This window comes from Salvelinus sp. IW2-2015, linkage group LG18 (genome assembly GCF_002910315.2).
Source record: "Salvelinus sp. IW2-2015 linkage group LG18, ASM291031v2, whole genome shotgun sequence".
NCBI lineage: Eukaryota > Metazoa > Chordata > Actinopteri > Salmoniformes > Salmonidae > Salvelinus > Salvelinus sp. IW2-2015.
The window spans coordinates 53,452,888-53,474,430 of NC_036858.1; the positions used below are offsets into that span (position 1 = coordinate 53,452,888).

The following is a 21,543-nucleotide window of genomic DNA, read 5'->3' on the forward strand; positions in this document are numbered from 1 at the left end:
GAGCGCCAGTTAGAGAGACTGACAGGGCGACCAGGCTCTTTCCTGTCAGGAACAGCTCTCCAGTCCCCGAGCAGGAAGTCTGGGGTGAAGGCCTCCTGAGCAGAGGGCAGCCAAAACAGCCCACCAGTACACAGCCCCATATATGACTGCTTTACAGGCATAACAGGGTGTCCGTGACATCAATATGTGGCCAGGTGTGATCACTAATAAAAAGGTTGCTTGTTGCGTATTAGCAATGTGGGGGTTGGAAACTGGCAGCATACGGCAGGGGCTGAGGTAGTTTAAAACAGGCATTAGGATGAGAAGAAGCTAACACAGTATATTGACTGAGCTGAGGATTGTTTGTCCGAGGGCTATCATGACTCAAATAAATAAGTTAGAAATACTAAATAATTCACCCTGCCCAACCCCTCTATAGAGAAGTCCTTGCTTTTCATTTGAAGGTTTTCAACAAGAACACCTAGAGCCTCCGTGACAAAATAACCCTTTTAATCTACCATACCCAATACACTCAGCAAAAAAAGAAAGTCCTCTCACTGTCAACTGCATTTAATTTCAGCAAACTTAACATGTGTAAATATTTGTATGAACATAACAAGATTCAACAACAGACAAACTGAACAAGTTCCACAGACATGTGACTAACAGAAATGGAATAATGTGTCCCTGAACAAAAGGGTGGGGGGGGTCAAAATCAAAAGTAACAGTCAGTATCTGGTGTGGCCACCAGCAGCATTAAGTACTGCAGTGCATCTCCTCCTCACGGACTGCACCAGATTTGCCAGTTCTTGCTGTGAGATGTTACCCCACTCTTCCACCATGGCACCTGCAAGTTCCCGGACATTTCTGGGGAGAATGGCCCTTAGCCTTCAACCCCCCAATCTCAGCCTATTGTCTCTCTCAGCCTATTGTGGACAGTATGAGAACTGATGGAGGGGTTGTGCGTTCCTGGTGTAACTCGGGACAGTTGTTGCCATTCTGAACCTGTCCAGCATGGGTGATGTTCTGATGTACCGATCCTGTGCAGGTGTTGTTACACGTGGTCTGCTACTGCGAGGGCAATCAGCTGTCCGTCCCGTCTCCCTGTAGCGCTGTCTTAGGCGTCTCACAGTACGGACATTGCAATTTATTGCCCTGGCCACATCTGCAGTCCTCATGCCTCCTTGCAGCATGCCTAAGGCACGGTCACACAGAGGAGCAGGGACCCTGGGCATCTTTCTTTTGGTGTTTTTCCGAGTCAGTAGAAAGGCCTCTTTAGTGTTCTAAAATGTCATAACTATGACCTTAATTGCCTACCGTCTGTAAGCTGTTAGTGTWTTAATGACTGTTCCACAGGTGCATGTTCATTAATTGTTTATGGTTCATTGAACAAGCATGGGAAACAGTGTTTAAACCCTTTACAMTGAAGATCTGTGAAGTTATTTGGATTTTTACGAATTATCTTTGAAAGACAGGGTCCTGAAAAAGSGACGTCTTTTTTTGCTGAGTTTATAACACACCACAAATCTCTATACGAATGCACATAAAGGGATTAATTGGTGAAAAAGTTCTCAGCTTTCTTTAGTAAAGCATGGTATGGTTTGTGTCATCATTAATTACAAAAGGATTGTCCTTAGCTCAGTGCTGAAATAAGTTACTAATCTTTAAGATGGACATAAACCATCACCACTGTGATGATGCTGATTAAGTGACATGGAAAATAACGCAGCTGCTGCTAATACCAAAGAAAGGTATTTATCAGGGGGAAAACAATGTTTTCAGTAGTAATTGTGTGCTACTGAGCAAGAGAATGCTTTTCAGACTTCAAAACAAGGCCACGMGGACTTTGTTAGAGGGGACAACCCTAAAGCACTAGCAGTTCTATTAACTTTTCACTTATTCAACAAGAAACAAACTACAAGGAATTTCAGCAGCTACGTTTTAATGGTTCCTCAAGGGGAATTTTTGGCTTCACTTATGCAATGGACATGTTCTTGCAGCAGTTGAAGAATGGGTCCACACTAAATAAACATGAGACAAAGAGTTGGTGAACTGTTGCACCAGGCTCCATTTCAATGTGCCTCACACAAATGAAGGAAATTCTTTTGGGTATGACAAGGTCCCCTTGATGGCCGGTCTATGCAAACTGAAATGACTCAGGCCCYATTCATACAGTGAAAGAGGTCAACTTCCATAGGCCCTTGTCCTAATCCATCTGGGGGTCTGGGATGGCCAATTATAACTGAAAAATCACCTTTGAGAGTACAAAAATCTGATTACAACTTGTCACAATTGAACAGTGAGTTAATTTGCAAAGGCCGTGCATAGAAAAACTTAAATCACATGGTTAGGCTACATGCTATGAGTAAAGTGGTTATGACATATTTCCTGAAGTTCTTTAAGGACACATACACAATGCCATCGTATAGAGCCAAGTACTAAGGTAAAATTAACTCATTTCTACTTTAGGGCATCATACACATGCTGCATGATACACATACAGGACAACTCCCCTAGCTGCTAAGGGTACAAAGTACACATCAGATGCCATGCTTCATCAACCCAAACAACTTTTCACCAAATATGAGTTATTTTAAAATTACTTTTAGTGAGTATTAAAATCACTATGCTGTAATGCCTCAGTAAACTATTTTACAAAACCATAGATTGTCTAAATTTGGTACGTATGATACTGTCTAAAGAACAAAGAGGCTAAAAGTGGTTTCTGTCATGGCTGTTGCACTTGCACATGACTTCTTTCCACTTTTGGTAAGACTACCTTTGTCCAGATGCTGAGGGGGATGGAGTCTAATCCAAACAAAGCACTCCATAACCTCATAATGAGTGCTCTTCTTACGTGGGCTGTTCTGTGAAGGTTGCACCTGCAACCTAGCACAGAAAACCAATACCATCTTTCACAGTTGTAAAACAGGTGGCCAGTTTTCCAGACCCTGCTAAGTAAACTATTTCCTGGAATTAAAAATAAACGAATTTGGGGGTAGAAGTAACATGACAGTGTTACAATTAATAATTTAAATTCATATTTAATCTCGATCATGTAACGATGAAAGAATATTATGCATTCTGCGATACAGTTCACATGGGAATTCAAACAAGGTTCCTAGGGAAGATGAAAGCCATTTTCACCATAGTGTTAAAAGCTGAAGTTTTGTTCAGKTTGAGAGAACACAAAGACTGAGCCAGGTGCATTTTCACAGACAAGGATGTTGTGCTACCAACATGGAGGTAACACACAGGAACCCCTGAAGACTACACAGACAGAGCCCCCGTGGCAGMAGCTTCAAAGACTACCCATTAATACTCATGCGTGTACTGCTCACTTTCTGAGCAGCTGTATTCAAAAGGAATGGAACACAAAGGCMAAAAGATGCCACTGTTCCTCCACGGCTTGGTTTTACCAAGAGATTGAGGACAAGTTTATAAAGTTTAGGTTTCGTATTTAATTCGCAAACTGTCAGGTTAATCAATATCTAAGATTTTTTTTTAAACCATAACATTGTTGAAAATGCTATTGTATGTTTATAGTCTGTTTAAATGCTGGGCTATAACAATTACAGYAAACACCACAACAACTTAGATGGTTACCTTTGTATTTTTGTCCATGCTCTTCTCCACCACATTGACTTGTCCTTTCTGTTTGCTTAAATTGTCAGAAATTGTGTCCGTGACACCAGCTGTTGCAGCATATGCAGTTCCTCTGCCTACAACTGAAAACGTTGAAAACGTTACAAAACAACACACACAGGTGCATTTTCTTCCTGCTGAATGCTGATTCACTTGTGTTTATGTGTTTACGGCTATCATGCGAACAGATATTGTCAGTAAGGTTAAYCTGGAACGAAAGGTTAACATCTGTTTATTTGAAAATGTACCATCACATCAGTATTAAAACAGTTAATTTAATCAATTTTCCAATTGTGCTGGAATGACACAGCTATACTAAAACTTAAATTCACAGTATGATTAACTTACATGGCTAAACATTTTCCAATATGAAAGTACATATTTTCAGCTTTTGCTTCACAAAATACTGATCAAGGTAATAATTCTGATGTGGCTAATAAGTGCTATGCCGTTGCTGTGATAAAACCCCAGTTTGGGACACTTGCAGAGAAAGGATTGTAAACATTCATGTGGATAATGAAACCATGAACAACTACAGTACCAATTTCACAGCACATTATTACTACCCGAGAGTCKAAGGTGTTTTATGTTGATCAGTTATATTGATTAGTAAAACAATCTCTTAAATGCTATTGCATTGATTATATTGATGACATGGTAACATCCCAACATTTTGTAATATTTAGGTTTTAGAATTCACATACTTTCCAAACGTGGGCTACTTTTCCCTTTATTGTCCTTGTGCCGAGGTAGGATATATGAACTGTTTGGCTTATCTAGYGATTTTTTGGCCGCTGTCAAATTTGGTTTTGAAAGTTGTGTGGGATCTGTTGACGCGCTCTGCTTCTCAGGGGCACAAGTCAGATCATCGGTTGAGTCTTTAGGCACTCTGGAGAACGGCAATGTGCATTGTGCACTTCTTTTAGTCACAGTTTGTTTTGTATTATTGTCCTCTGAGGATGCAAGTCCTTTTGTATCCTGGTGTGGGTGCTCGTGTTGAGACAACATGCTGCTTACACTGCTGGACTCTTTTACACTTGGCACCCCATGTTTTCTCTTTTTGGCACTGGCTGACTCAGACCCTGTGGTTTCACTCTTGCCCCTCTTCCTCTTCCCAGGGCTAGGCTGAGGCTCCAGTTCAAAGGGAACAAGAACCTTCAAATCTGAGGGCAAGCAGGGCAAAAGGAGACTTTGTTGTCTCCGCAGGTTGTTAGCTGGAGAGAAGAAGTCCTCAAATACCCCATCATCATCATCATCATCATCATCATATGCACAGGAGGAGGCATGAGAGTCATTTGAGACAGTGCAAGTTCTTGCCAAAGCAGGAAGCAAGGATTTTCTACGTTGGCTCACTTTTGATTTCAGTGTGGTCATCTTTACGGATGTTTGATGAGGCACATTGGGGTTTTCTGGTAAAATTTTAGAAGAACGGCGACTAGAAATGCTAGAAATGTCCAGATTAACAGTTGGCTTACTTTCTGGAAGAGACTGTGGTGTTCTGCTTTTTCTAACAGGTGGTGTGACTTTTGACATGTTACTTCTGCTGGTTGATCGTCTATTTTTTCCCACTACAAAACTGTCAAACGTAAACACTGATTGCACACTCTTGCTACCCTCCGGGAGGTCATCCAGGCATGGACTCTCTAAAGACCTGTGTTTCTTGATGCCATCACTTTTGACTGAGGTCCTTTTAGGATTTTTGTCTTGTTTATTTGCTTTTTCTTTAGCCGGTGAATTGGGTAACGGACTTGTCTTTTGTCTCGGCACAACACTGCAAGGTGACATCCAAGGTTTCTGAAAGTCTTTCTTGTGCTGTATTTCTATGGTGTCTTCATGTTGCTTCTCTCCATCTGTCTTATTTGAGCCAACAGATGCATTAAAATCCTCATCCGGATCTTCATCTGCATAGGGAAAGATATGCCATTATGAGAATTAGAAAAGATACTGAAACTTATAGCATTAYATAAATGAGTGTCAATGCATCTTATGTCCAAGTACTTACACAGTTGTTGCAAAAAAGAGCGGGATGGTGTATTCCCAAGAGGAGGCTTGAGCTCAGGTGATAACCTAGATTGTATCTGTGAAGCTGAGAGAAATCATTAACTAGAGTTGCCACATATCTCAGCTCTTTCACAGACTCTGGCCCATGTTTTGCAGGTGCTAAACATACTATACACATCAAACAATTGGCCATAGACACATAAAACATACCTGTCGGGGAGARGTTTTCCCTTTTTTCTCTCATTTCTTTCAGGCGCTGTGCCATGGACTCAGACCTTTTCATAGAAGGACTGTAAACTATTCCGTTCTCTTCGTCGATAATGTAAGGGGACACATCTGTAACTATACAGAAATACATTTCAATATGAAACCACATCCACGCACAAAATGTCAGACATGAGGACAGATTTCTTACTAAGAGGTGATTTTGGCACTAGGTCTTTGATCATCTTGTCCAGTTTTTTTTTCATGCGCCTGTCATTCTCAGGGGTCCTCTGAGGGGTGTCTCTTGGCTGCATACAACGATGCTGTATGAAAGAAAATATATAATATTATTTTGGATTTGGTTGAATCTCATAAAAAAAACACTTTAAGGCCCTTTCAATAAATACACTTAATTAAAGCAATAAACAAATTATTCATGTTCTTTGGTAAAAAGTCCTTGCTCAACTATTACAATTTTTAAGAAATAAAATAAATATAGTTTAACTCCAGACAGCCAAGGAGTTGACAGTGATCAAAGAGAAGTTATGTACAGTAATTATTTAAACCTAGCAAAGATTTGTACATTTGCTTACCACCCTTTTCTTGAGTGCTGGATTGACTTCATCATTTAATGCCGGACACAACTCTTCATTAACATGTTCACCATCATCTTTACATCTGCATTAATAAACAGAAACAACATGAGTGTTAGGATAACAGAGCGCCCAACTATTTTATTTGTCAGTCAGTGACACCWTGTGGCTGGTGTAATAATTGCAAAAACAAAATGGCCATATCACTGACTTGTCAACAGACCAAAATATATTGAAGATACATTGTTGCCATTGCTATGATGGTGCACTTTAAAGAAAATAAAGAATATACACAGAAATTAAGCTTGAGGTTTACCTGGCCACCCAAAGGACAGACACAAGTTTCACACCCGTCTTCTTGGCTTTATTCCAGGTGGCTTGATGGCCATTTTTAAAGACTACGTGGGTGACTTGTTTATTGAAGGTTTTTGATACCTGGAATTATACAGGGAAAATCACATGTGAAACTGCACATAGTAAAAAAAAACTTCTGTGTAGTTAGTTAGCAGTGTAGCTATAAAAGGGTAACTCACCTCAACTCCCATATCCTGCAGCTGCTGGATGAATGGTTTAGAGTAATTCTCTGTTTTACTTGATGACCACACGTCAACATAGGCAACAACATCTAGAGAAAAGATCAAACCCCCATACTTAATTCACAGAAAAATTTGAAAATACATGAAAAAGCTGTAGCTAGTTAGGCAAGCTATTCAAAGCATGAAAGGTGTACACATAATTTACCTTTTAAAATAGCAGCACAGTTAGGCCTACTGTTTGAGGTCATTTGAATCTCTKACTGAAGTATTTCCCTACAACCAGAGAAAAATAAGTAACCAAGTTAAATTTAGGGAAAGAAAGTGCAGTCAGTTAGTTGGTGAAATGCTGCGGGGGGTGTGCTTCTGGCAAGCAACAAACCATCTGATGACATGTAACGTTAAGKCTACACCCACATGCAAACTGAAACTCATAGCTAGCTAGCTTGCTCTCCAGAATCTAAGGCATTAACAAGTCATTCTGTTTAATCCCAAAGGTTCTCAGCTATAAGCACCGGCGGGTAAGGCCCACCGACTATGATTTTAGCGGTCTTATGCCACGATTTTGCCGTCCCAAACTCTTAKGTAGTAAATGGTTGTCGGACGACTTGGCTTGTTCAGTGTGACAGGGTCTAGGTCTGCCGATTAAGTACAACTACGTGTGGTCGTAGGCTCCGACAAAGTTCTGGCAGGGTCAGAAATGTTGAGCCTTTATCATGTATGCCCTAGTGTGGTCGGTGTTATGAGCGGACCCCGTGACTGACCAACAGGAACACGGCCCTAATTATCTTGTTCAGCCTACAACATGACATCTTAATTCTTATGGCTGAGATCCCGTTAACGGGATCGATATGACAACAGCCAGTGAAAGTGCAGGGCGCCAAATTCAAACCACAAAAATCTCATAATTAARATTTCTCAAACATACAAGTATCTTATACCATTTTAAAGGTAATCTTGTTGTTAATCCCACCACAGTGTCCGATTTCAAAAAGGCTCTACAGCGAAAGCACCACAAACCATTATGTTAGGTCACCGCCAAATCACAGAAAAACACAGCCATTTTTCCAGCCAAAGACAGGAGTCACAAAAAGCAGAAATAGAGATAAAATGAATCACTAACCTTTGATGATCTTCATCAGATAACACTCATAGGACTTCACGTTACACAATACATGTATGTTTTGTTCGGTAAAGTTCATATTTATATCAAAAACTCTCAGTATACATTGGCGCGCTATGTTCAGTAGTTCCAAAAACATCCGGTGATTTTGCAGAGCGCCACATCAATTTCCAGAAATACTCATAATAAACGTTAATCAAAGATACAAGTGTTATACATGGAATTTTAGATCCACTTCTCCTTAATGCAACCGCTGTCAAGATTTCAAAAAAGCTTTATGGAAAAAGCAAACCATGCAATAATCTGAGGTCGGCGTTCAGAGCCCAATCAAGACAAAAAGATACCCGCCATATTGTGCCGTCAACAGAAGTCAGAAATAACATTATAAATATTCACGATTCATGATCTTCATCAGAATGCACTCCCAGGAATCCCAGTTCCACAGTTCCACAATCCCAGTTCCACAATAAATGTTTGATTTGTTCGATAATGTCCATCATTTATGTCCAAATAGCTACTTTTGTTAGCGCGTTTGGTAAACAAATCAAAACTCATGCAGCGCGTTCACTAGTTGCARWCAAAATGTCAAAAAAATCCGTTACAGTCCGTAGAAACATGTCAAACGATGTATAGAATCAATCTTTAGGATGTTTTTAACATAAATCTTCAATAATGTTCCAACCGGASAGTTYCTTTGTCTTCAGAAAAGCAAATGGAACGGGAGCTACCTCTCATGTGAATACGCGTGACCAGCTCGTGGCTGCTGGCAGACCTCTGACTCATTCCCCTCTCATTCAGCCCCCCTTTACAGTAGAAGCCCCAAACAAGTTTCTAAAGACGGTTGACATCTAGTGGAAGCCTTAGGAAGTGCAACATGACCAATATCCCACTGTATCTTCAATAGGGGCTGAGTTGAAAATCGACCAACCTCAGATTTCCCATTTCCTGGTTGGATTTTTTTCTCGGGTTTTTACCTGCCATAAGAGTTCTGTTATACTCACAGACATCATTCAAACAGTTTTAGAAACTTCAGAGTGTTTTCTATCCAAATATACTAATAATATGCATATATTAGCAACTGGGACTGAGGAGCAGGCAGTTTACTTTGGGCACCTTATTCATCCAAGCTACTACGTTAGCTATTTAGCTATTTGTTTTATCTCCTAATGTATTGCACATTTTGACTGCAGGTAATTACTTAAATTGTTAAATATCCAAATGTAAGGAAAAACTTCACCCAAAAAAATTATACGATATTGAAAAACCATCCAATGGCTATTTCCAAATACCCCAGTATACCGCCCAAGCCTACTAGGCTGGCCACTCAACTACAATACATTTTGAATGCACCAAACAGCAATGCTGCATTCAACTGCACCGGTAATCCATGCAGTACAAAAAAAATTAAAAACACGTTTTAAGTTTAAATGTTACACAGGGCTTGACATGAAAATTGTTGGACAAGGGAATTATAGATTTAAGTTGTCAGAGAAAAAATAACAATTGGGCTGCTCCGGATGCAATGTTTTGCTCACTGTCCTCTCAATTTCTGCAGAGCCCATGAGAGTTTAATTATTGTAGGCCTGCATTGACAGGTACGAGCAGTCTTTCAATCATGCAGTCGCGAGTTGAGTTTGAGATCAAAGCAAGCCGCATTTGCTGATAATTTCCATTGAGTCACTTGCAAATTTGTTGATGATAACTGATAGAGTTTTTTGCCCAGTTAAAGCAATGAAAATCCTGGAAAAGTAATGGTGTGTGTATCACCTGCGTGTGTGCCAGTGGGCAGTTGCGGGGGGGTAGCCAATTCAAAACATTGTGTCGCTTGGCTGTTTAAAAAATATATATGTATTATGAACACATTTTTATTATGAACACTTGGCTGGTTATCTCGCTAGTTAACTATTTAGCATACATTAATGCATCATTGTTATGTCCGATGTCCTAAAATAACTTCACACAGGYACTTGTGTATAACCGCAAATGACCAACACKCAGTTGATACAGGTGCCTTCTATTGTCAATACCAGTCATAATAATGGTTATTTTGTTTAAGTCGTTATTTGCATAACTTTTCATTCACCTTTTTGGCCATTGTGTTACAGACCATTTTTTATTTTTGGACAAGTGACTTGWGCTTTTGGACAAAATAAAATAAAATCTGTCCTACTTGTCTGAAGGACAAGAGGCAAAAAAAAAAGCCCTGTTACAACAACCTAAAGCTACCTTTTTTGTTATTTGAAGTTATTAAATACTTTGATTAGGGTCGCAGAATATTATGCACATCTGCAAGCATAGCAGCAAAGACTGGACAAATATTACTTATCTTTTGTTTTAATATGTTAAAATGCTAGTACATTGTGGGCATTATAAAGGGACATATTCTTTCTAAAAAAACAATGGCCAGTTTGGGTCCCCCGCAAATTCGTTGTGGTTTTTAATATGGCCCGTGTGCTGATCGAGTTTGACACCCCTGTGCTAGCGAATCTATTTATGTAGCTAGATATTTATTAAGCAAGCTAAAAACCCAGACTCAAGTTAGCTAGCTAGCTGCTAGGAGGATGTCATGTCATTGGAKGAGTGGCTGAGTGACTTAATTTTCCCCCCTCATATCATTTTTGGGTGGCTACAGCTAGAGATGCAGGTGTCATTTGGTTAGCTAGCAAGAAATGTGAATCGCTTTGCTAGCTAGGCTGAACTTGTTATCCACAGTTAGTGCATCTCCTAGTTATCAATCAAATGTATTTGGCATTGATCAAATGGGCAGGTAGGCAGGCAAGTTCCCATTCAGTTGACAAAACGTGGGTTGAGACAAGCATGCATTATGCAGGCAAACTGCAGAAGGACGAGCAGGCTACTATTCCCCATCGTTTATCTAGCTGAAAAAGTTTAAGAGGGTTTATCTAATGTTCCCTAATTAGATTTTTAGCTCATCTCGCTCTGGCTAGCATTAGTTGTTGATCTTGTTGATGGGCATAGGCAACTGAGGGAGTCTACCTTTTCATGGTTGTTTTGATCAGTAGGACTGAAGTTCCCAAAATGTAAGAAGACTCCYGTGGTATTTACATTTGTAGAAATCCATTAAGGTGTATTTTGTGGCTTAGGGCAAACGTTTTCTAATGATCTAAAGTCACGCTGTTGCTAATGCCTGTAAAAACACAGTCAACTTCAAAGTGAATTTATGGCAGGCCCGTGTGGAAAATKGATWATTTTTTATATAGGCTTACTGTAGCTCTGATTGGCTATGGCACATCTGTGTTGACTCAGGTCCTGGACAAGACAGATGTTTTTATTTACTGCAGTGTCTATTACAACGTCCAAACGCACGGCCGCTTTTCCCACTATATTGCAATCTAATTTTCATAAATGCCTTACTATATTCCCAAACGTTCTATGAATTTATGAAGAAAAAAAGTGTTATTCTTCCTGGGGGTGTATATGAACATATTTTAATAAGACTTCAAAGGGACTACAAAGGGAAACCCAGACATGAGCTGACCAATAACGTGAGCCTACCAGACGAACTAAATGCCCTTTATGATCGCTTCGAGGCAAGAAACACTAAAGCATGCACGAGAGCACCAGCTGTTCTGGATGACTGTGTGATAACGCACTCGATAGCCGACGTGAGTAAGACCTTTAAACAAGTCAACATTCACAAAACAACGTGGCCAGATGGATTACCAGGACGTGTACTCAAAGCATGCACGGACCAACTGGCAAGTGTCTTCACCTGACATTTTCAACCTCTTCCTGACTGAGTCTGTACTTATTTGGCTTCTATCCCCAAGCCATAAGACTGCTGAACAATTACTCAAATTGCCAACGGACTATTGACCCCCCCCCCCATTTGTTTTGTACACTGTTGCTACTCGCTGTTTATTATCTATACATAGTCACTTCACCCCTACCTACATGTACACATTACTGCTAACTTGTACCCCCGCACACTGACTCGGTACCGGTGTTGTGCCAGAATTCTCCCCCTTTCTCGTTCTCCATTGCTGCGACTTGCTTGCTAGTTGAGATTTCTGCTCTTCACTCCATTGTCAGTTTAGCCTACGTCTCACTGATCTTAGTAGCAGAAAGCATTTGTCTGCAGTTTTCAGTTTGGCTATTTGTTTCATGTGTAAKTGGCGGTTCTAGCTTGTATGGCGCCCTGGGTGAACCCTACCTTCAGCACCCGCCCATGTCGCCCGTACCTAAATCCGCTACTGATTTGTATTAGTCTATAAATAAATCTCTTTGACAAAATTCGTCATCTCTCCCATGTCTTATTCGACTAGTATTTTTGAAAGTGTAAGGATAATAATTCAGCAATTTATTGCTTGCCAACATTTTACTCCCTCTATGTTTAATATAACACACATACATTCATTATTAATTTCGGTTGCCTATCCTGACGTGAAATTTGTTCTATATTAAGTATTTGACTCTGATGTGTGCCACAGAAAGTATTTGACTCTAGMCACAAAATTAAGGAAATTAGAAGGGAGGGAAATTCTGTCAGGGGGATTTTCGCCACAACACCGGTATATAGCCTCGTTATTGTGTTACTTTTTACTTTAGTTTATTTGGTAAATATTTTCTTAACTCTTCTTGAACTGCACTGTTGGTTAAGGACTTGTAAGTAAGCATTTCACGATAAGGTCTACACTTGTTGTATTCGGCGCATGCGACATACAGTTTGATTTGTTGCTAAAACGCTTTCAGTTCCACGTTAATATTAGCATGTYCTAATCAAAAACCAATGTAATTCAGTCTCCCCCAGATAGCATACTCTAAATGTCATGCCCAAATAGTATCTTCAAACCAAGAACTCGAAAGTGTAACCAAAGATTTGTATAACTCATTCTGTCTTTGGTGTAACGTTAACGTTTAGGTATTTMTTTGACGGCTAGCAAATTCACATAACCTTGAGTCCGAAGATTTCTAGCAAAGTAGCTAACAATAGCTAACTTCCTAGCTTGTGAATGCAAATCGTACCATAATGATACTTAGCAACTTGACAAAAAGGTATGAGTGCTAACGTYGGCTAGCTACTCTAGCTAAACAAAGCAATTTAGCTAGTATATTCCGACKGAGTGTGTGTCGACAAGTTCAAACAGATCCAGTACTGTGATCCAGCCAGTTACTTTTATAAAGCGTGTACTAAAACTGTATGGCTTTAAWAAACACTTTTCTCTACTTACAATCTTGAGACTTTCCGCGGGTGTAATTTTATGACACAAGGCATGCTGGGAAATAGAAGACGTACGAACCTGTCATTGGTTGGTCTGAAATATACAGTATTAGCTAGCTAGATTTGTGGGTCTTTTAAGAAGATCACGATAGAGCAATTATGAGAMCAATAGCTTTTGAAGCCATAGCCTACCCCTCTGGATATAATCTCCTCTCCTCATTCTAGCTTTCACTTATCTGATGTCCCCAGACCTCCTGACAAGCTGTTTTGTGTTTCAACTAATATCTCTGCTAAGCAATGCATTTTTTGTTGATAAAACAGTGAGGACGACAAGAGTGACTGACGCATATTATTTTGGTATGCTGATGCTGCTGAATAAAAACATTTTCCACAATGCTTCTGACTGGAACCAGGGCCCTTCAGAAGTAAGAATAGGCCTGCATGTTCATTTTGTTAAAAATGTATTTGGTTGGCATGTCTCAAAAGCATGCTATGAAAGGCTGGTGAGGCTGGGTGATGGAGTTGATTGTTCTAAGTTATCCATGCAACACTGGCATCTGGAATCACAATACCTGCCTGACTATCATTCTAATTCATCATTCTTYTAGATATGAATGCACTCATTTGCATAAATAGTTGCCACATTTGTGCTCATACTGTGCTGTGCTTGTTGGTTGGTGAGACATTTTTACTCTCTTGCTCCAATTAAGCAAATTGCATTTCAGGTGTGAAATTCCAATTGTACCTGTTATCTCTAATGAGAATAATGAGAAACAGTGGAACATTTTTAGAAAGTAACTAATCTATTCAGTGCAGTCTCTCTGTGGGAAAAAAAAAAGAATTATGAGAGTTCATATAAAGCTAAGTAATGTGCAGGGGACACAACCATCAAAAGGTTGACTGTCAATCCAATAATCATTATTACATTTCCCTCTCCATACAAAAACACAACAATTYGGGCAAAGAGCCATGGAGAAAAGTCTCAAAATGTATTAGCTCAGATTGATTGATCATTTAGATGTGATGCAATCACAGGTGCATGGCACTGAGAAGCTTTTCATCACTCATACTCATTAGCCAGGGTAATGCTAAATTGATTTTCAACTACTCTATTGGATTCATAGACCCTAACATAGAGCAGCACATTTGCAGCTCTTGCCCAAGCAAACAGCAAGACAGTACATACATAAAACGTTTTTTATACAGTTTATCATATTTTTATAATCATCTATTTTGAATGTTTTTTGAATGACCCTCTATGTAAAGGTTTACTAACCTAATATAATGTAACCTCTTGCCAGTGGAGGTCTCTATGTCGCCAGATTGCCTCAACATTCTGCAGTGGATGCTTGCTGTGTGTGTATTTTTATCCACTGAGTTTTGAGGTGTGATTTTATTTAGCAGTTTATCAAGGTGATACCATACCTAATATGCTGTAACCTCTTGCCAGTAGAGGTCTCTGTCTCCAGCTTGCCTCAACATTCTGCAGTGGATGATTGCTGTGTGTGTATTGAGGTGTAGATTCTATTTTGCAGTTCATCAAGGTGATACCATACAGTGTACCAAAGACACATTGTCTTTTTCATAAATATGAATAAATCAAATATTAATAAAACATTTTAGCTTGATTTAGCTTTTGCACTTCTGGGACTATTTTATTGGTTCCAGAATACCAGGCAAATTAAATCAGAACATGWATTTATTTGACCTATGTCTGGAGTCTTTTGAGTAGAAATACAGTACYTCTGGTATTGTGCTTAGGCCAACATCTACCTGTTTCATGGAGAGAAGAATGACATTATCTTTATAAATCTCAAAAATGGTCAGTGTATAAAATAAATAAAGATGGTTGCCTGAATGTGCTACCACCAACAGCATGCAGTTATCTCCTCATGCACAATTCACCTTGACATGATGAAAACACAACTAATAGCATTTTTGTTTAGAGCCCTTTGAAAAAGAAAGCTAATTGACAAAGAGTTCCATTGTAACAGACACTGAGTTGGATGACATCAATGAGGATCTTCTTCAACGCCAGAGATGGAAAGAACTTATCCCAGCTATGAAAGCTGCCATAGAGTGTGGGGACATTGCTTACATCCGCAATTACAAGCTCATTGTCCAGAGTTTCCAGGTCAGTAGCTTCAGCCCAACATCATACACACACAGTGGTGTAAAGTACTTTAAAGTAAAACTACTTTAAATTACTACTTAAGTCATTTGGACGGGTATCTGTACTGTACTTTACCATTTATATTTTGGACTACTTTTACTTCACTACATTCCTTAAGAAAATATTGTACTYTACTCCATACATTTTCCTTGACACCCAAAAGTACTTCTTACATTTTGAATGCTTAGCAGGACAGGAAAATAGTCAAATTCACGCACTTATCAACCGAACATCCCTGGTCATCCCTACTGCCTCTGATCTGGCGGACTCMCTAAACACAAATGCTTTGTTTGTAAATTATGTCTGAGTGTTGGTGTACATAACATGTCTATCACTGCTAAGCTAGGCTTTCCGTAAATAAAAAAATACAAGAAAATGGTGTCATCTGGTTTGCTTAATAAAGGAATTTGAACAAATGTATACTTTTACTTTTGATAATGTAACGGCTGTCTTCGGGTGAAAGAGAGGAGGATAAAATCAGCGTGATGATAATCCATATTTTAATAAGGATATTTAAACGACGAACAAAAACAACAAACTGACAGAAGGAACCGAAAACGCTACAGTCCTGAACATGGGAACACAGAACAGGAACAATCACCCACAAACAAACAGGTGAAAACAGGCTACCGTAATATGGTTCCAATCAGAGACATGACAAACACCTGCCTCTGATTGAGAACCATATTAGGCCAAACAACACACCCAACATAAGAAAAACAAAAATAGAATGCCCACCCAGCTCACGTCCTGACCAACTAAACAAAGGCTAAACAAAGGAAATAAGGTCAGGAACGTGACAGTCCCCCCCCCCCCCCCCCCCAAGGTGCGGACTCCGGCCGCAAACCTGAACCTATAGGGGAGGGTCTGGGTGGGCATCTGTCCACGGTGGCGGCTCTGGCGCTGGACGTGGCCCCCACCCCACCATAGTTAATCCTCGCTTCCGTGGCCTTCCTCTTAACGTCGACCCTCCAAATTAACCCTACTGGACGGAGGGGCAGCTCCGGACTGAGGGGCACTCGCGAGGGCAGCTCCGGACTGAGGGGCAGCTCCGGACTGAGGGGCAATTTCCGGCATCGCCGGCGTGACTGGCAGCTCTGGCAGCTCCTGCTGACTGACGACTCTGGCAGGTCCTGGCTGAATGACGACTCTGGCAGCTCCTGGCTGACTGACGGCTCTGGCAGCTCCTGGCTGACTGACGGCTCTGGCAGCTCCTGGCTGACTGACGGCTCTGGCAGCTCCTGGCTGACTGACGCTCTGGAGCTCTGGCTGACTGACGGCTCTGGCAGCTCCTGTCCGGCGGGGCGGTCTGGCAGCTTCCTGACTGGCGGGCGGCTCTCGCAGCTCCGTCCGGCGGGCGGCCTGGCAGCTCCTGACTGGCGGCGGCTCTGGCAGCTCCTGACTGGCTGGCGGCTCCTGATTGGCGGGCGCTCTGGGGCTCCTGACTGGCGGGCGGCTTGGCGGCTCCTGATTGGCGGGCGGCTCTGGCGGCTCCTGACTGGCGGGCGGCGCTCCTGACTGGGGGCGGCACTGGCGGCTCCTGACTGGCGGCGGCTCTGGCGGCTTCTGACTGACGGACGGCTCTAGCGGTCCTGACTGACGGACGGCTCTGGCGGCTCCTGACTGACGGACGGCTCTAGTGGCTCCTGACTGACGGACGGCTTAGCGGCTCCTGACTGACGGATGGCTCTAGCGGCTCCTGACTGACGGACGGCTCTGAAGGCTCAGGAACAGACGGGCGGCTTTGAAGGCTCAGGACAGACGGGCGGCTTTGAAGGCTCAGGAAGACGGGCGGCTCAGACGGCGCTGGGCAGACGGGCGGCTGCAGACGGCGCTGGGCAGACGGGCGGCTTCAGAGCGGGTGGCAGACGGCAGACTCGCCTGCTGAGGCGCACACGTATGCCTGATGCGTGGTGCCGGAACTGGTGGTACCGGGCTAGGACACGCACCTCAAGGCTAGTGCGGGGAGCAGCAAGAGGGCGTACAGGGCTCTGGAGACGCACAGGAGGCTTAGTGCGTGGTGCCGGAACTGGTGGTACCGGGCTGGAGACACGCACCACAGGGCGAGTGGGTGGAGGAGGAACAGGGCTCTGAAGATGCACATGAGCCGGTGCGTGGTGTTGGCACTGGTGGTACTGGGCTGGGGCTAGGAGGTGGCACCGGATATACCGGACCGTGAAGGCGTACTGGAGCTCTTAAGCACCAAGCCTGCCCAACCTTACCTGGTTGAATGCTCCCCGTARCCAGGCCAGAGCGGCGAGGTGGAATAGCCCGCACTGGGCTGTGCTGGCGAACCGGGGACACCATGCGTAAGGCTGGTACCATGTACACCGGCCCGAGGAGACGCACTGGAGACCAGATGCGTTGAGCCGGCTTCATGGCACCTGGCTCGATGCCCACTCTAGCCCAGCCGATACGTGGAGCTGGGATGTACCGCACCGGGCTAAGCACACGTACAGGAGACACCGTGCGCTTTTCCGCATAACACGGTGTCTGCCCGTACTCTCACTCCRTCCTGAMTGACGGACGGCTCTAGCGGCTCCTGACTGACGGATGGCTCTGAAGGCTCATATTAATATACTGTATGTAGCCTTAGAAATAAKGTTYGTGAAATCAATAACTTCCTAACATCAGATAACATTCATGTACTGGCCATCTCTGAAACGCACTTAGATAATTAATTTGATGATACAGCAGTAGCAATACAAGGATATAACATCTGTAGAAAAGACAGGAATGCCTATGGGTGAGGTGTTGCTATATTTGTTCATAGCCATTATTCCTGTAAAGCTTAGACTGGATCTCATGTCAAATGTTTTTGAAGGGTTGTAAGTTCACTTGCCTCATCTAAAGCCTCTTCTTTTGGGGTGCTGCTATAGGCCACCAAATGCTAACAGTCAGTATTTGGATAATATGTGTGCAACGCTTGATAGTGCATGTAATGTTAACAGAGAGCTCTATTTTCTGGGTGACCTGAACATTGACTGGTTAGCAACTATCTGTCCTCTCAAGAGGAAGCTTCTAACTGTGACGAATGCTTGTAATATGACCCAGGTTATCACTCAACCAGTTGGAGTGCATACCAATAGTGTTGGATCTGTGACATACACTTGTATTGATCATATCAAATCAAAATAAAATAAAATGTTATTGGTCACATACACGTATTTAGCAGATGTTACTGTGGGTGTAGCGCAATGCTTGTGTTCCTAGTTTCAACAGTGCAGTAGTATCTAACAATTCACAACAATACACAAATCTAAAAAGTAAAAGAATGKAATTAAGAAACATATAAATATTAGAACGAGCAATGTTGGAGTGGCATTGACTAAAATACAGTTGAATAGAATACAGTATATACATATGAGATGAGTAAAGCAGTATGTAAACATTATTAAAGTGACGAGTGTTCCATTATTAGTGGCCAGYGATTCTATGTCCACGTATATAAGGCAGCAGCCTCTAAAGTGCAGGGTTGAGTAACCGGGTGGTATCCAGTTAGTAATGGCTATTTAACAGTCTGATGGCCTTGAGATAGAAGCTGTTTTATAGTCCACTCTGTTCCAGGTTTTAATGCACCTGTACTGACCTCGACTTCTGGATGATAGCGGGGGTGAAAGGCCATGGTGGGTGGTTAATGTCCTTGATGATTCTTTGGCTGTTGCGCCTTCTTGACCATTTCAGATTGTCAGTGATGAATACGCCGAGGAACATTAAGCTTTCGACCTTCTCCACTGCGCCCAGTCGATGTGGATAGTGGCGTGCTCATTCTGCTGTTTCCTGAAGTCCACTATCAGCTCTTTGTTTTGTTGACGTTGAGTAGAGGTTACTTTCCTGCACCACTCTGCCAGGGGTCCTTCCTCCTCCCTGTAGGCTGTTCGTCAGTGATTATCAAGGCCCTAAATGTTCGGTGTGCTGCTCACAACTGACTGATCTTAAGTGCCACGCAGCGACACTGGTGATACCAGACTATTAAGAGGGCATGATGCACACACCTCGTAGTATCGAACTGAGTGTCTGTACTCTTATTACACTGCCTTCCACACCATCCATAATAAACTACTTCTATACACACCCATCCTATATTAACTACTGTCTATACACACTCGATTCCCTATAAAACTATCTGGCATATTACACCACGTCATCCCTATATTAGCCTTACTCGACTAGAGTCATCTAGCACCATCTCTCTATTTATATACTACTGTCTATGTATCATCGACCATCCAGTTATTAGAGCTACTGTCATGTACAGCAGCCCATCCGGTATATATAAACTACTGCGTTGACCACACCATCCTATATAACTACTGCCTATTACACACCACCGATATAAAACTACTGTCTATACACACCATCCTATATAACTAACCTGTCTATACACACCGATTCTATAACTAACTACTGTCATACACACCGATCCTATATACCCTACTGCTCATATACACACCATCCTATGAAAACAACTTATCTGTCTATACACACCATGCTATTTAACTTACTGCTGTACCACAACCATCCTATATAACTCGTCTGTACACACCAGCCTATAATAACTATGTCTATACCACACCATCCTATATAACTACTGTCTATACCACACCCTCATATAACTACTGCTATACACACCATCCTATATAGACTTACTGTCTATACACACCATCCTATATAACTACTGTCTATACAACACCCATCCTAAAGTATAACTACTGTCTATTACACACCCATTCCGATAATAACTAGCTGTCGACACCACCATCCATACTAATAACTAACTGTCGTATTACACCACCGATATCCTAGGTATAAGCTACTGTCTATACACACCATCCTATAAAAACTACTGTCTATCACACCATCCTCATAACTACTGTCTATACACACCCATCCTAATATAAGCTACTGTCTTACACACCATCCTATTTCAAAACTCCACTGTCCCTATACACCACCCATCCTGTATACAACACTACTGGCCTATACACACCATCCTATAATCACAATCTCACTGTCTCATACACACCATAACCTATAATAACTACCCTGTCTATACACACCATCCTATTATAACTACTGCCGATACACACCCATCCTAATACATACGTCTAATACCACACCATCCTACTAAAACTATGCATGTACCAACAACATCCTATAAAAACTACTTGCATGTATCGACACCATTCCTATATCACACTACTCAGCTGTACACACCACCTATAATAACTACTAAGTCATTGTAACACCATCCGCTATATAACTACTGTCTGTTACACACCACCTACTAATAACTACTGTCCATACACCACCCCATCTATATAACTACCTGCTTAACACACCATTCCTAGATAACTACTGTCTAATACCACCCATCCCTATACAACTACTGCTGTTACACACCTTTCTATTTCATTGTTACTGCCCATACCTGTCTATACTACACCAATTCGTATATAATACTTTACTATACTATAAACACCATTCCGTGTCATAGTGATATTCCGGAGAGACACTGTTCTGATTACCATTGTGGTGGATGTAGTATTGGATTTTGTATTGTTAGGAGTAAAATTTCTACACATGCAACTGTAATGGAGGCATACGAGAACGATAAGCCATTTAGGCTCCCTCCACCTGCGCTCTATTAACACACGACAGAAACTCATGTGTAAACAACAATACATTTCTGATGTTATTTGATCTGGAGGTATTAAAATATCCCTCTCGCGTGGCTTAAACCTGGCACCAGTTTCAGCCCTAAGCTATCCATGGTGGTAAAAGCTAACTGCTAGCACTTTTGCGGGAAAATGGATGATCCATATAATTTCTGGACCGTATTTATTTTCTATTGTCAGGAACAAAACATTTTCACTCAAGTCGGCGCCCTGTGCGTGTTGATTAATTGGCAGGTTAAGCCTGGATACTGTCCATGTCTTTACCCACAGCAGAGAGGACCTTGACCACTGCTTTCTTTAGACAGTGAAGCAAGTCCCTTCACATCAGGACTACCTGAACAACACCCAGGGAATCAACAACAGCTAAGAAGATTGCGACTTTTGGTTCGAGTGTGGAAAAAAACTGTCAACAAGTTATCAAAACTACAGAAT

The 21,543-nt window shown here is 41.8% G+C and overlaps 1 protein-coding gene and 1 long non-coding RNA gene across 3 annotated transcripts in view; one reads left to right on the forward strand and one right to left on the reverse strand.

Annotated features, from left to right (window-relative positions):
• The window catches only part of mcph1 (microcephalin 1), a 47,825-nt gene extending 34,387 nt beyond the window's left edge, over positions 1–13,438 (reverse strand). The window contains exons 1-10 of one of the 2 annotated variants that reach the window (XM_024008201.2): positions 13,340–13,438; positions 7,164–7,231; positions 6,956–7,047; positions 6,739–6,857; positions 6,423–6,507; positions 6,041–6,152; positions 5,836–5,967; positions 5,627–5,710; positions 4,329–5,525; positions 3,586–3,707 (exon numbers count right to left, since the gene is read on the reverse strand). In XM_024008201.2, the coding sequence (XP_023863969.1) occupies positions 3,586–3,707; positions 4,329–5,525; positions 5,627–5,710; positions 5,836–5,967; positions 6,041–6,152; positions 6,423–6,507; positions 6,739–6,857; positions 6,956–7,047; positions 7,164–7,206 (1,986 nt within the window). In that variant the 5' untranslated portion in view covers positions 7,207–7,231; positions 13,340–13,438. The other variant, XM_024008200.2, reaches the window with a different exon arrangement.
• The window catches only part of LOC139029165 (uncharacterized), a 15,873-nt gene continuing 6,958 nt past the window's right edge, over positions 12,629–21,543 (forward strand). The window contains exon 1 of the long non-coding RNA XR_011481451.1: positions 12,629–12,708. This is a non-coding gene — a long non-coding RNA (uncharacterized lncRNA). The remainder of the gene's footprint in view (positions 12,709–21,543) is intronic.